Source organism: Pholcus phalangioides, unplaced genomic scaffold, assembly GCF_987345545.1.
Source record: "Pholcus phalangioides strain wild (caught in Gottingen) unplaced genomic scaffold, Ppha-v1.0 ptg000004l_1, whole genome shotgun sequence".
Taxonomy (NCBI): Eukaryota; Metazoa; Arthropoda; class Arachnida; order Araneae; family Pholcidae; genus Pholcus; species Pholcus phalangioides.
Window position 1 is genome coordinate 18,502,500 of NW_028301597.1, and position 13,145 is coordinate 18,515,644.

Below are 13,145 nucleotides of genomic sequence, written 5' to 3' on the forward strand. Positions count from 1 at the left end.
ACACTCCTCCTCCTCCGATTGCTGGTGGAGAAGAAAAATCTGCCGAGTTTTTTTCCGATCGTTTTATTGTACACCATACGCCCAACTTATGATGTTGTGGATTTCACTGGGAGCCGCAGCTCGTCGCCGCGAATGGTTGTTGCCTCAGAATTCGTGCCTTCTTGGATTTACGTCGAAATGAATAAAAAAGGATAAACAGAGTGTGAATTTTTGTGAGCTGATAATAATCTCATCGTGCTTATGGTGATCGAATTGCCGAGTCCTGCTGCTTCATCTAGGATGGGCAACTCGGGCTCATCTCGACCCACTGCTTACCATCAGCGGCTGAAGCAGTACCCTGTTGACAGCATGAAAATGCCCATCCCCGAGCCCAGTGAACTAGAAAATAGGTTCGCCAAGGTTTTGGTGAGTACTCTCCACTATAATTTGTATCCAACTCAACTGATCAAAACAATCATTACCATGGTCCTATTTTGCATGTGCTTGATCTATATCTCTAGTTATAAAGGTTAAGAAAATATATATTGAAGACCTTCTACAAAGTTTTATCCTTTTAAAAGTCTAAGTTATTATCAAGCTTACAAATCTCTCCTAGTGGAAATGTCCATCTATTAAATACCCTATTGTTTACATAGGTGATCATCTGAGCCAGGGATTGCCAAAGTGGGCAATATCACCCCCTGAGGGTGGTAGAAGTTATGAGTATAGTATTAGGACCCAATGGGTTGGATTAACTTTGGGGGAGGATGATGAAAAATATTTGAAAGTGAGGGCGTGGACCAAAAAAGTTTGGAAAACATGTTTACTGATCAAATGTTTGCGGCTGTAAAGAAAAGAAGTCTTTAAATTCAATTAATATTGTTTGTTTTAACTGAGTGTTTATAACAACTGAATAAATTTCACAATCTCTATAACTAATACTGAATATTGGTGCAAATTTTCCTAGTTGGAAAATCCATAAAAATCGTGAGAACATTTATTTTTATATACATACAGGCCTGTTATTTAAACTTTATCTGGGGGCAGCGGCAAAGAACAAATACTCAATATATATATTTCACTTTGTTTATCTATTTCTATTGTATTTTTTTAAAGCTGGGGGGGGGGGGAAAGGAGCAGTCGCTCCAAATGATGGGCCTGTATACATAAATTATTTTTATTATACATCGCCGCAAAGAATTTATTTGTCAAGCCCTACTATATACCCTTTATCAGAAGTCTTTTTGGTGACTTGTTCTCTCTCTTATAATGTTCCAAAAATATCTATGCATTGTAGATTTTTACAAACTGTAAATTAAATTATGCTATGTCGAAAGATGTCACTATCTCTTGTTAATGCAACAGATATGGAAAACTGGATTAATGAAGAGATATCGCTGTTTCAGGGTAGGAAAATTCAACACTCGTCTACCAAACGAGAGACTGGGTTTAAGTCTCCCTGTGTGGGCAGATATCTCTTCATTCGTCCAGTTTTCAGTATCTGTTGTAAATTGTGCTTGCCAAGATTCTTGGTAAAATATCCTTGCATAATTCAGTATATTATGGAACTGTATATTCAGTATATTACTGGGTTTAAGTCCCCCCGTGTGGGCAGATATCTCTTCATTCGTCCAGTTTTCAGTATCTGTTGTAAATTGTGCTTGCCAAGATTCTTGGTAAAATATCCTTGCATAATTCCGTCTATTATGGAACTGTATACATTCTAATAGAAGTTTGAAATGCAAACAAAGTATCTCTAGAAGGAACACAATCAGAACTGCAACCAGGAAACGGCAGGCATGTGGTGTCTTGTAAGAAGGTGTACTGAATCCACTCTGTTCCTTCAGAATCACAGAGAAGAGGAGCTAAAATGTATGCTTGCTGGGGGCTGCAGAGCAAGTTTTTGTTTCTGGTTGCAGCTATATATTGAATAAGCTTCACATCCGATTTTTAATGAAAGAATTATCTCTTGCAGAAAGAAAAGAAAATTTGCACTTCATAGCTTGAGCAATAGCCCCAAAGCAGAATATGCTGAAATCTGTGACGTACATCGCAGAGCAATCAGTGCTACTTCAGAACAATTTAGAAGAATTTTAAGATAAATGTAGAAAACACTATTATGGGAATTTTTACTGCAGAACATTTCCAGTCAGCCGAGGGTTCATTGCAGAACAATGCAAAACATTCTGCTTTGGGAAGTAATAGCTTTTATTCAGTTAGATTCAATGAATCTATGTCATAAAAAGTCCATTAAAAAATTTACACAGTTAAGTGTGGACTACTACTGCACAGAACGTGCTCCATGTGAACATTCATTGGAGAATGTTTACAATCCTTGTAAAGATTCCACATGCTCATAGAGAATTTTTTTTTCCTAATGAACATGAGGGAAATTGTTATGTTACATTTGTGACAGTATAAGTGTGTATTGATAATGGTCAATAGACAGGGCCGTCTTAAGAGCATCATGGGCTCCCAGGGCAAGTGATTTTTCCAAAGCGCTACTTGACAAATTCCCGAAAAATGCAACTACTTGTTTTTTTGAGACCCTTCTCTTTAGGTGCTCGGGTGGGCCCATGCATTAAGACGGCACTGTCAATAGAACCTGTTCCATGTATGGTTGAAAAGGTAAAGTAAGAGTTCATGCTTAGAGCTGTGTTTGTGTTTTGGCCTAGTGCTGCAACATATCCCCCAAATTAGAAGTCAGAATTCATAATCAAAAGCAATTTTTTTTATTCATTTTATTTAGTGTTGTGGGTTTGTGGCTCTTTGAGGAGACTTTTTCCCCATTTATCTAAGTTGGAAAATTTAGAAAACAGATTTTATCTGATCACAACTGTAAGATAGCTGGATCGAAATCAAATGTAAACTAAAAACACTATAAAAAGTAAAACTTTGAAATTGAAATAATAGCTTTTTTTATATAACTATCACAGAACAATTTTTGTAAATTTTGAATTCAAATTTTTCATATTGAAAATAGAAATTATTACATACTTTTTCTCTTTTGTTCCCGAATGTGATAATTTAGTGGAGTTTTTATACGGTATCCATATATATATATATATATATATATATATATATATATATATATATATATATATATAAATTTTGTTCTTTTCATGTTTGTTATAATGCTAAAATACTTTATCGGTATCATGTAATCATGCAAAGAAAAATTTTTTGTTATGAAAAATATATATATGTATTTTTTTGCCATTTGAATGAGTTTTTTTTTATGCATAGAAGGTAGATATATATGGGGCCAGTGCAAACAACTTTTGCAGATATGATATAAATCTACTTGAAGTAGGTTCAGGATGGCTCTATGAAATCACTTAAATAATTTATCCCATTGTTATTGTTATTCCCATAATTCACCTTTTTTTTAGTTTCTCATTTCTGAACAAGATTCTGCTACTTGTAATACTGTCATTTGGCTTCAGGTCTTTTTCATTTTTTGGTCCATATTTGTAGCTTTCTTAATATTCTACTCTTCGATGATATTGTGTTAACATATAGCCTCTTTTTTACAGAATGTTAAATGATGGTGGGAAGTTTTGGTTCTCCTTAACAGCTTATGTTTTGGTATTGATGCATTGGCTCAATTTTTCATAGTTAAATCTGTTTTCTCAGTTTCTACAAAGTGCATGCTTATTCAAGTGTGAAAAGAGTTTTGTATTAGTTTGAAAATTACCAATTTATATTTGAATCTCATTTTGATTCCCAGATGTTCTTTCCAACTTTCGTGAACTGTTCAAGTGGAAGTAGTGGAATACTGAGAATGAAATGTCTCAATTAGTGAAATATTTGTATCCATGAGAAAAGGAAATTTAAGAATTAAATTGCTCTGTGAGGTTCAGAGGTTCATTCATATGATATCTGTTGCGAGGGAAGGAAGGCTTAGATGGACGATTTCTGAGAAATTTTCTCGGTCTCCGCCCTGAGAAGAATGTTGATTCCGGTTGCACCCGATCCGTTTTGCAGGCGGACAAGACATGAACCGAAGGTGGGAGAAGTTCAACTTAAAAGCCCCTTTTCTTTTTTTTTTCTTCTTTTAACGCTGTCAAAACTACGTAGAGGTTTTCATTTTTAATTTATTTTTTTTTGGCCACCCTCACGTACGACCTTTTCTTAAGAGGCCTTCTTCGGGTGCCACTAGTTGGGCAAGTTATGGTTCGCTAGCTTTCTGAAATCTAAGAATTTTCTTCATCATGTTAAAAAAATAATTATTATTTGCAAACTTTAGAAAGAACGAAAAAACAGCATTCAAGTATATGAATATAATGTCCGATTTTCAGCCTGTTCTTTTGTTGCGATCATTGATTTGGATTTTGGAGGTGCAATTCTTTTTCTCTTACGAATGTCTTGGAATCTTTCTTTAGAGTATCACTGACGAATATTTCACTTAAAAGAGAAGCATTTCAAGTTTATTTTCCCCTACAATGTTTTCCTTCAAAAATTTTATTGGAAAAACTCATTTATCTTTTACGGGCTGAATTCGGAGTATAATTTATTTTCATCCTTTTTTCCCTTATGTTTTAGTTTAAGATATCTACCAAGAAATTTTTACAAGTAAAAATTTCAAGTACGTAAGTACTGATGTTCATAAAAATTACGTTGAAAATAAAAACATTGAAAAAAAAATTTTTCCTTTAGAATTGGATTAAAAAAAGATATGGATTATATGTTCTGAATGAATTTTTTTTTTCTTAATGTTCGGAATCACACCTTCAGTGGAAACATTAACTACTAAGATGTATGATGTATTCTTGCTTTTGTAAACAATTGATTAAACATATTCTAAATTTCAAACATCGGCCATTGAAAGACAATCCATAGCAGTGATTTGAAAAACGGTGTGCAGCAGGATTTAAGGTTGCTATGAGATTGTTTGGTCACAAAGTTGTATTGAATGAATTAAAGGAGACAGCGATTCCCTATCAGTGTATCGTGGTACTAAAGGATGCTGCTGCTGCTGAAGCTGTCAGTTCTCGAGATAGTTTTCAGCCTTTAAATGACATTAACGAGATATCTCGTCTCTTCTAAAGCCCTTTATTTGCCAAGCCCATATATTTTATGAAGTGGCATTTTCCAATGGGACACTTTCCTTCTACACCCTTTGGATTGCACCTACGGAAAATCTGAAAAGAGTCTACTTCATTAAAAAAAGATATGAGGTCATTCAAGTATTAAGTCGTCATCGATAGGGGGAAGGGTTTCCGATTTGCTGACTTGATGGAGAGGGGTTTGGATGATGCTTACGTTATCGACCACACTTTATAAAAATATGAAATATTCTTAATGGCATCTTACTCGGTGTGCCAAAAACGAGAAAACCTTTCCCTTGTTTGTGGGCACCTGAACTAACATTCTCCCTATTGATAAGTCCCCTACAGAGCCACTTTAGTGATCTCTAAATGTTTCGCGTATCCAAGTGACCTGGAAATGTGCCACGCATCATTCAAGTGATACGTAACCATGTCGCAGATCACTTAAGTAACCTGGGAATGTGGTGCGGGTAACTTAGTGATGTGGAACTGCACTGGAAGGCCGCTTAAGTGCTCTAAAACTGTACCACATGTCACTCAAGAGATCTCTAAATGTGCCACGGGTCACTTGAGCGATCTATAAACGTGCCGTTTAGTTCATTTTTACAAAATTGGGGTTGAGGTGGCGGGCCACATCAAGTAACCCCCCAGGACCACATTTGGTTCGCTGGTCAAGGGTTTATCATATATGGCTTAAAAGGGTCGCAATGAATTTCTTAAAAAAGAAATTTTGAGCCTTCAAATAGCATTGAAATTAACAGAAATTGATTGTAATAGCATATAAAGATATTTTCTTCCGAAATTTTAATTTTTGTAAAAAAAAATCAATAATAAAAATCATATAGGCCTGTTGGAAGGACCTTACCGTTCCTTGGGGCTACATAGTGCATGTAATATATGTGTGTATCTTGTGTCGTTGTCGTGTAATGTATGTTGTATTTGTATATTGTAATTTGTTGTTTTAATTTTAAAAAAGTATTTTTTGCATTAAAAAAAACAAAATTTTTTGATCATCTGAAGGGGGGGGGGGCATGAACTCCCCGCGCGTACGTCTCTTATCCCAATATGCGTTAGGAGGTAGGGGGGCAGAGCCGACGAGATTTTGCTGACAAGGGGGGAGGGGGGTCAGAGTTTCGCTGACTTTTGCTGGCGGGGGGGGGGGGGGTGTCAAAAATGGCTAAAATTTTGTTGACTTAATACTTGAATGGCCCCTATGCATTCTGAAAAAAGGGGGGGGGGGTTGTGATTTCCGCTGTGCCGCTTCTAAGGTTAAAATTTAATTTTTTTTTCTTTTCAATGTGAACGCAATAAGTATGGGGAAAAACTGGCTATACGGGGTTTAGTAACAACAAGGAAATGACACTACATGAAAATAGAAATGAATGCATTAAATGATCATACGCATCGATAGAAAAGAATTAAAAGTTGAATTGTATTATTGAGATACTGTCCAAGTGACTGACTGAAATCGGATAAAATTTAGACCATCTAATCAATTTTGTAAAGAATACATTACTAGCGTTTTTTTTGGACAACTTTTACTGGATTAGTGTTTGGCCTACTTTTTTTGCAAGTCATGTTATAAACTTTTTATTTACTTGAATTTTTCCAATATAGTCAGTGATTACCATTTCTCCGACAGGGTCCCTCTTCTTAACAGGGGCAATGGTTAAAAGTTGATGGAGCCTGGGCCGAGATCGATTAAGAGGGAAGTACAGTAATTGCTATCAGGGATGGACAAATCCCAGGTGCCAAATCACTGGCGAATAAAATTGGTATTGGCGCCTAAAATTTAAAATTTTCTTTGTGTAGTTACTAAATTGCAGGCTGAGGCGGGGCGGGGCCTTCGTGATTTTTCCCTTCTTACCTAGTAAGAAGGGAAAAATCACGAAGGCCCCGGCTGAGGGCAGTCCAAAATGGTTGGAATTTATAGCAGCATGTTTGCCAACATTTAAAAGGGTCATGTCCTGAAAAAGTCAAAAGAAGCGTTACTTCGGACCTTTTTTTGGAGTAAAAAAATTTTTTTGCGCCTTAAAATTGTTCTGGGGCCTAAATTTGTTTGCGATTTGTCCAGCCCCGATTACTATTGCGAGTGATTTTTATGGCTTTTTATGGCCGTTTTCTAGATTTCTTCCCGTTTACTATGTTTTTCCAAGCTGCAATCGAACTGTGGTAGAGCGTAGTGGATGAGAGAGTTTGAATGACAATGTACGAATTGAATGTTGAATTTAATGCAACCTGTGGCCATGTTGACACCAAACTCTGTCCGTTCTTTTTGTATCTTGATGTTCATACTAAAGCGGGAGCCAGGCTCATGAGACATTTTTTGAGGTTTTTATATTCGTCTACCGCTCTTGATTGATGTTGATGAAGGAGGTTTATTTTCTCTTTTTCATACTGTGAGCGAAAAGGTCTCCAGCGGTTGGAATTGTTCGCTCTTCACTGCGTGGGTTTTCTTTTCTCTTAAAAGAAGAGATTTTTCTTTTCTGTCTTTATTATTCCAGCAGCAGGTCGCACTATAGCTACGAGATGTCGACCCGGCGGGTGCTTGTGGGCGGTGGCTATTTTTGCCCTGGGAAAGTACACATTTATCTCGTTAGGGCACTTCCATACCTCCCCCCTCCGCCTTTATTGGTGATGCTTGTTGTTCAGTGTTCTTTCGTTCCTCTACCCCCCACTTACCATATACTGGAGTCTTTTCACAGAGATTATTATCGCCTGTTTCAGCGTAGCTTGTCTTTCTGTCGCTCTTAATTCCTTCCTCCCCCTATACATGCATACACACACACACACACCCTTTGAATTTGATCGGTGCCAGCAGGATGTCCTTGATTTCGGCTCTGAACTACTTGAAAGAACTTTGATGAGAGACGTGGGGTCTTTTTTTTTTTTGATGAAAGGACTATATTACTTGGGTCATCATTTGGGCCGATAGACTGTAACAGACTCTGATTGTAATTGCTTACCTTTATCATTTTACGATCTGTTTATATAATTCGAATATTTTCGATGTGCTGTGTGGGAACAAGTGATTGGGAAATTGCCTTTTCTGGAAAGCTTCATATAAAATGGAATATGATACTGTGTTGCACGCACAGCAAGCGTGTGCATTGAATGATGGGAATTCATTTTGGCATATTGTCAAAATGAATTGAAACATCCGTTCACCTGTGAAAAAATCTGTTCATCTGTGAAATATTGGGGAGAATATTAAAATAAAGTTTTTCTCCGGTCGTCTTATAGGTGGTTATTTCTTGATTTTTAAGCTCCACTTTTTCCCCTGGTGATCGAAATTTTTTTTTATTGCAGGTTTCTTCCCTTCCCAATTTATCTATATCAGCGGTTCCCGATTGAGGGTGCCTGGATTCCCCCCCCCCCCAAATGGATCCACGGCTCAATTGTAAAATTATGAAAAAAATTGTTGTACAACTTACTCTTTTTTCAACTTAATCACTTCACGTACAAGCTTTTGGGAAGAAATTTGGATTATCTCTATTTGACTAATCGGCGATAAATCTGGTAACCTTGCCCGAACCTAACCGCAAGTTCGAAAAAGAATGGGCGGGGGGAACATATAAAAGGCAAAAGTGTAATCGATTTTTTTAGAGCCCCCTTTCACCCTCATCGTATGTGTTCTCTGTCGCTTTTACATTCATAGTAGAAAGACATTATATGTGTAGGAAAACAAATCATTAACAGTGATATAGAAAGGAAGGAAAGAAATAGCAACATCAGTTGATAAGGTTACTATAAATCTTCGCGATGGTTAAGAGAGACGAAAAAAACAGACACTGGTGTTTAAACGTAATATCACGTCCGTGATCGTGAGTAAAAAAAGAAAGAATTGTCGAAAACGAAAAGTTTTAATTAAATTAACGTGCAAAAGCACCGCTGCAACATTGGTAGACTGCAGTGGTAATATTGTTATGGTTTGATAAAAACTGTACTCGTGGTGACATCTCTGGATAAGAATACGGAACTTTGTTTTAGTTGTTTTGCAGTTCAGTAGAGGACTTTGCTATATCGCATCGTATTTACTAGTGCAGAGTAGATTGTTCTCCATTGTTCGAGAGCATTTTCGCTGTTAGATGGCTGTAGTTTTGTTATTACTGCTATAAATTGGAGGAGGAATGTCCATTTATAGCAGCAGATACCAAGATTTCGTGGGGGTCCACTACTAAAAATATTTGCAGCTATATCAAGTTTCAACAAAATTCGTTCACCAGAATGGATGCTATATAGGTTTTTTCTTTTAGGTTGTCCACCGCAGGTTTTGACAAATTAAAAAAAATCATTCGTCAGCCAAACTTTTTGGTAGCGAAGCATGATTTTTTGCGTAAGAAAAACGGTCCTAAATAATTTTTATTAGACTTTTCCGGTCTTCATGACCCATCCGTATGTTAAACTACACCATGTCATGAAATCAAAATTTTGTGTCATTCATAGACTCAAATTTATCAATTACATAGAGAATTTTTACACCAATACCGATTTTCTTGTTGCTATTGTGACCTGGCATCTGGGATTTGTCAAGCCCTGGGTCAGAGTAGTGTCAGTTTAATTACGACCACCCTGTACTTGAAGAATGTTTTAAAAAATCATGGATCCATCAGGAAATCAATTTTCTAATTTGTTTTTGGAAGAGGGATAAAAAAAAAATTGTTGTGAACACAGTAGGGCCACAACTGGGGAAAAAAAAGGTATTCTGTATTCCGGAGCAAGCACCTACGTCAGGGGTTCTTAACCTTTTTCATCCGCGACCCAAAATCTACTACAGAATCAGCCTCGCGACCCATGGGACTTTGTTTTTCGAAATTAGTGAAATCAAGTGACCCAATAAGTGCATTTATAACAGGATCGTAAATGGAGTTTTACGATTTATCTAGGAAGCGCCTGCAAGCCAAGTTTCGGCCGTGACCCATTAGCTCAAGAATCAAGTTTGGGTCGTGAGACAGCTCAAGAATTTCTGGCTGCAAGTGGATTCGAACGACCTATCTCGAACGCCTCCGCGATCCCTATAGGGTTAAGAAACCCCCTGATCTACGGGATTGTATTTTGGCTCCCTTTTCACCGGAATTTTGAACTAACGCGGAATGAATTCGGTGGTTCGGTGCTCGGACGACCCCGTTGTAGTCCTGCTGATATGCAGTGAAACCTCTCTTTTGCCGTCACCGGCGGAACAAAAAAAAAAATTCGTAAAATAAAGAAGTAACCGTTAATCAGAGGGTTTGAAATGCATATTTTATTGTTGGAAATTATTTGACCATTAAAAGGGATTTTGCTGCATTTCATAATAGCATTCACGCAGCAACATAGGTGGATTTAACGGCGGGCGCACCGGGCCTCGACTTCTAAAGGGCCCCAAAAAACTCAAACTTCTCACTTTTTACCTAATTTAAGGGGTCCAATATTTTCTTTTGCGCCCGGTGCATCGAACGACTTTAATCCGCCACTGCGTAGCAGGTGTTTATAAAAGTTCTAGATCCTCTCTATCTAACGAGTTTGTGACGTGAGTCATTAATAGTAGTGGCCATCGAAGGCAAAATCATGAATTTGAATTGTCCTTCGACTGTCAAGTTTCTTAATAAGAACGAGATTTAAACGTTTTATTACTGAATTAAATTCCGATCAGATTTTATCAGCCGTTAATGAGCGCACACCACGTGAACGTTTCATTCTCCGTCTTCCATTTTAATGAATTTTATCAGAGAAAGATGATGATAATCGGATCGATAATCGCGCCTCCGCTACTTGTGGGCCGATGTTTACCGTTCCTATAAATACGTACAAGGTTACGGCCCCTTATATCGAGTGACGTCCGTGTCCGTTAAAAAGGCAATTGTCTCATATAATTGAATCAGGGTAATCGTCGTTTGACCTCATTCCCCCCCCCCCCCTGCTATTCTCTTCGAGATGATTGGGATTTTAGGAGTCTTGTTCATGAGATTAGGCTACTCTTTTTTTTTTCCCTTCCTCGGAAGGATGCGTCATCTTGCGTAACCATGAGTCCAGAGAGCAAACTTTGTTTTCGTCGATTTAACATGAACGCGTAGTAGTTGAAGAAAGAACGAAAGAGATAGAGAGGGAAAATAAAATAATTAGACTTGATTACCGTATCGTCATCATCATGATTGCTGGTATGATTTGGAGTGATGTCTTATCATTATAGTAGCAGCTCCATAAAGAGCGAATTCCGGAACTGAATGTGTTTTTACTGGCTAATAAATTAATGATTATAGTATAAAGTTTTGAATAACCATTTATAATGCTTTCTTATACTTTTGACACCCGTGTCTCCTATATATTTTCTGCAGTGCTCCAATAAATTTGAATAATAACTTTCTACGAGATATGCAGGAAAGTGGGTGGTTATGCAGAGATGATGGTCAGGAAAGAAAAAGACGAAGCGCACTCGCCCGGATCGCGAGAGGGCTGTCGTTAGAGTTCCAATGGAGGCAAACGTGAATTCTTCTCATCTCTCCATAACCACTGGTTTCCTGCAAACAAGTGGAGAGGATATCTTTCTATATATAAGTGTTTTCTAACCTGTTTGGTGTGGCGGACCCCCTGTAGGGAAGGCAAATTTCAAAAAATCCCCCACCCATTCTCATAAAATTCGAAATGTGTTTTTTTTTTATAATTAACCTTTTTTGACTCGTGGAGCCCTTTTCAGTATATAATTTCTATGGCGGAGCCCTGTTTGACTCGAGGAGCCCTTTTTTGTACATAATGTGTATGGCAGAACCTTGTAGGCCTCTCTTATATACTTATCTATCAGATTTACTGATTCATTTTATTTTCCTCGAGTCGCCGCGGAGCACCGATTGAGAACCGCTGCACTATAGAAAAACAATTTTCTGCATTGTAAGCAGTGATAAACAGTCTTACGTTGTCTAGGAATTTTTTTAATTAGAGAAGCATTTCAAAAATCGAATAGCAACTTGATAATCACTTGCTTTGTTTCGTGAAAGTTTAACATTTGGCAATGTATATTTGTACATCAAGTTGATTAGAAGACTCTTGATAATTCACATACATTCTTCCTGGTCAGATTGACGACTTATAATCATATGGTTTGTTTTGACTTATTGAATGTTTCCTCCACAAAAGAAGAAAAATGAATAGAGTTTTTCAAAAAAGTATGAATGATTCCACTTCCTTAGTCTTCTAACTTCAATCACGTCCTATGACATCGTTGAAAGACATTATATCATTAGAAGAGTTTTTCTTTTAAATTTCGTTCATTTTCTCAAAATTATTAGAACCTGAAATCATCAACTGACATTTAGCTGGAAAGTTTACCTAAATGTGAAAGGTACCCGATCTTTAAAAACTGGTTAGGAAATAAAGGCTTTTGAGATTTATTGTTCTTTGAACTCGTTATATTTTATTTTTTCAAATTCGAATATTTTTCTCAAGGAACTAGAAAATTTCTTTTGAGTATTCTTCATATTGAAGAGGTCACGCGAAATTCAACCAAAACGAGATATCTTTGGAGTTGGTTGACTAACAGCGTGCATCTCCTATATTGTGATGAGATTTTTGGTTTTGTTCCTTTTAAAAAAATGACATGAGAAAAACGATGGATGAGCTATTTGAAAATAATGGTCATTTTATGGTGATTATGAAAGAAGCATTATTGCTCCTTTGTTTTGTTTCTCTGTTTTTTAATGAGAATGAATATTTCAAAATCTATAGCTTCTTATTTTAAACTTTTTTTTTTTTTTGTCGTAAAATATTTGTTATCTTCACGAAGTACATGGTGCGTTTCGATTTAATATCTTATGATTTTCTTTTACTTAGTAAAACCTGTTGTCATACATGATGGATATTTGAATAATCATGGATATGAGATTAGCGTGACTGAAATTAAAAAAAAGAAGAGAAAAATGTCAGATGATACGATGAACTTGGTGTTGCTGAACGACATTTTTCTCACAATGAGCAAAAAGGGGAGGGGGGATGCGCTCATTACACTGGCCATGCATTCTTTAGGTGACCTCTGTTTTCTTTTTTTCATTTTTTGACTGACCTTTTAAAGCATATAAATATATCAGTGCTTCATATATTTCTCATCACGTTTATGCTTTCCGGTTACGTTTCGAAAATTTTCTG

General features: G+C 36.8%; 1 protein-coding gene across 1 annotated transcript in view; it reads left to right on the forward strand.

The window, feature by feature from the left end:
- Positions 1 to 13,145, forward strand: part of Frl (formin-like protein) — a 75,121-nt gene continuing 61,976 nt past the window's right edge. The window contains exon 1 of the mRNA XM_089231057.1: positions 1 to 405. Coding sequence (XP_089087183.1) covers positions 241 to 405 — 165 coding nt within the window. The 5' untranslated portion in view covers positions 1 to 240. The remainder of the gene's footprint in view (positions 406 to 13,145) is intronic.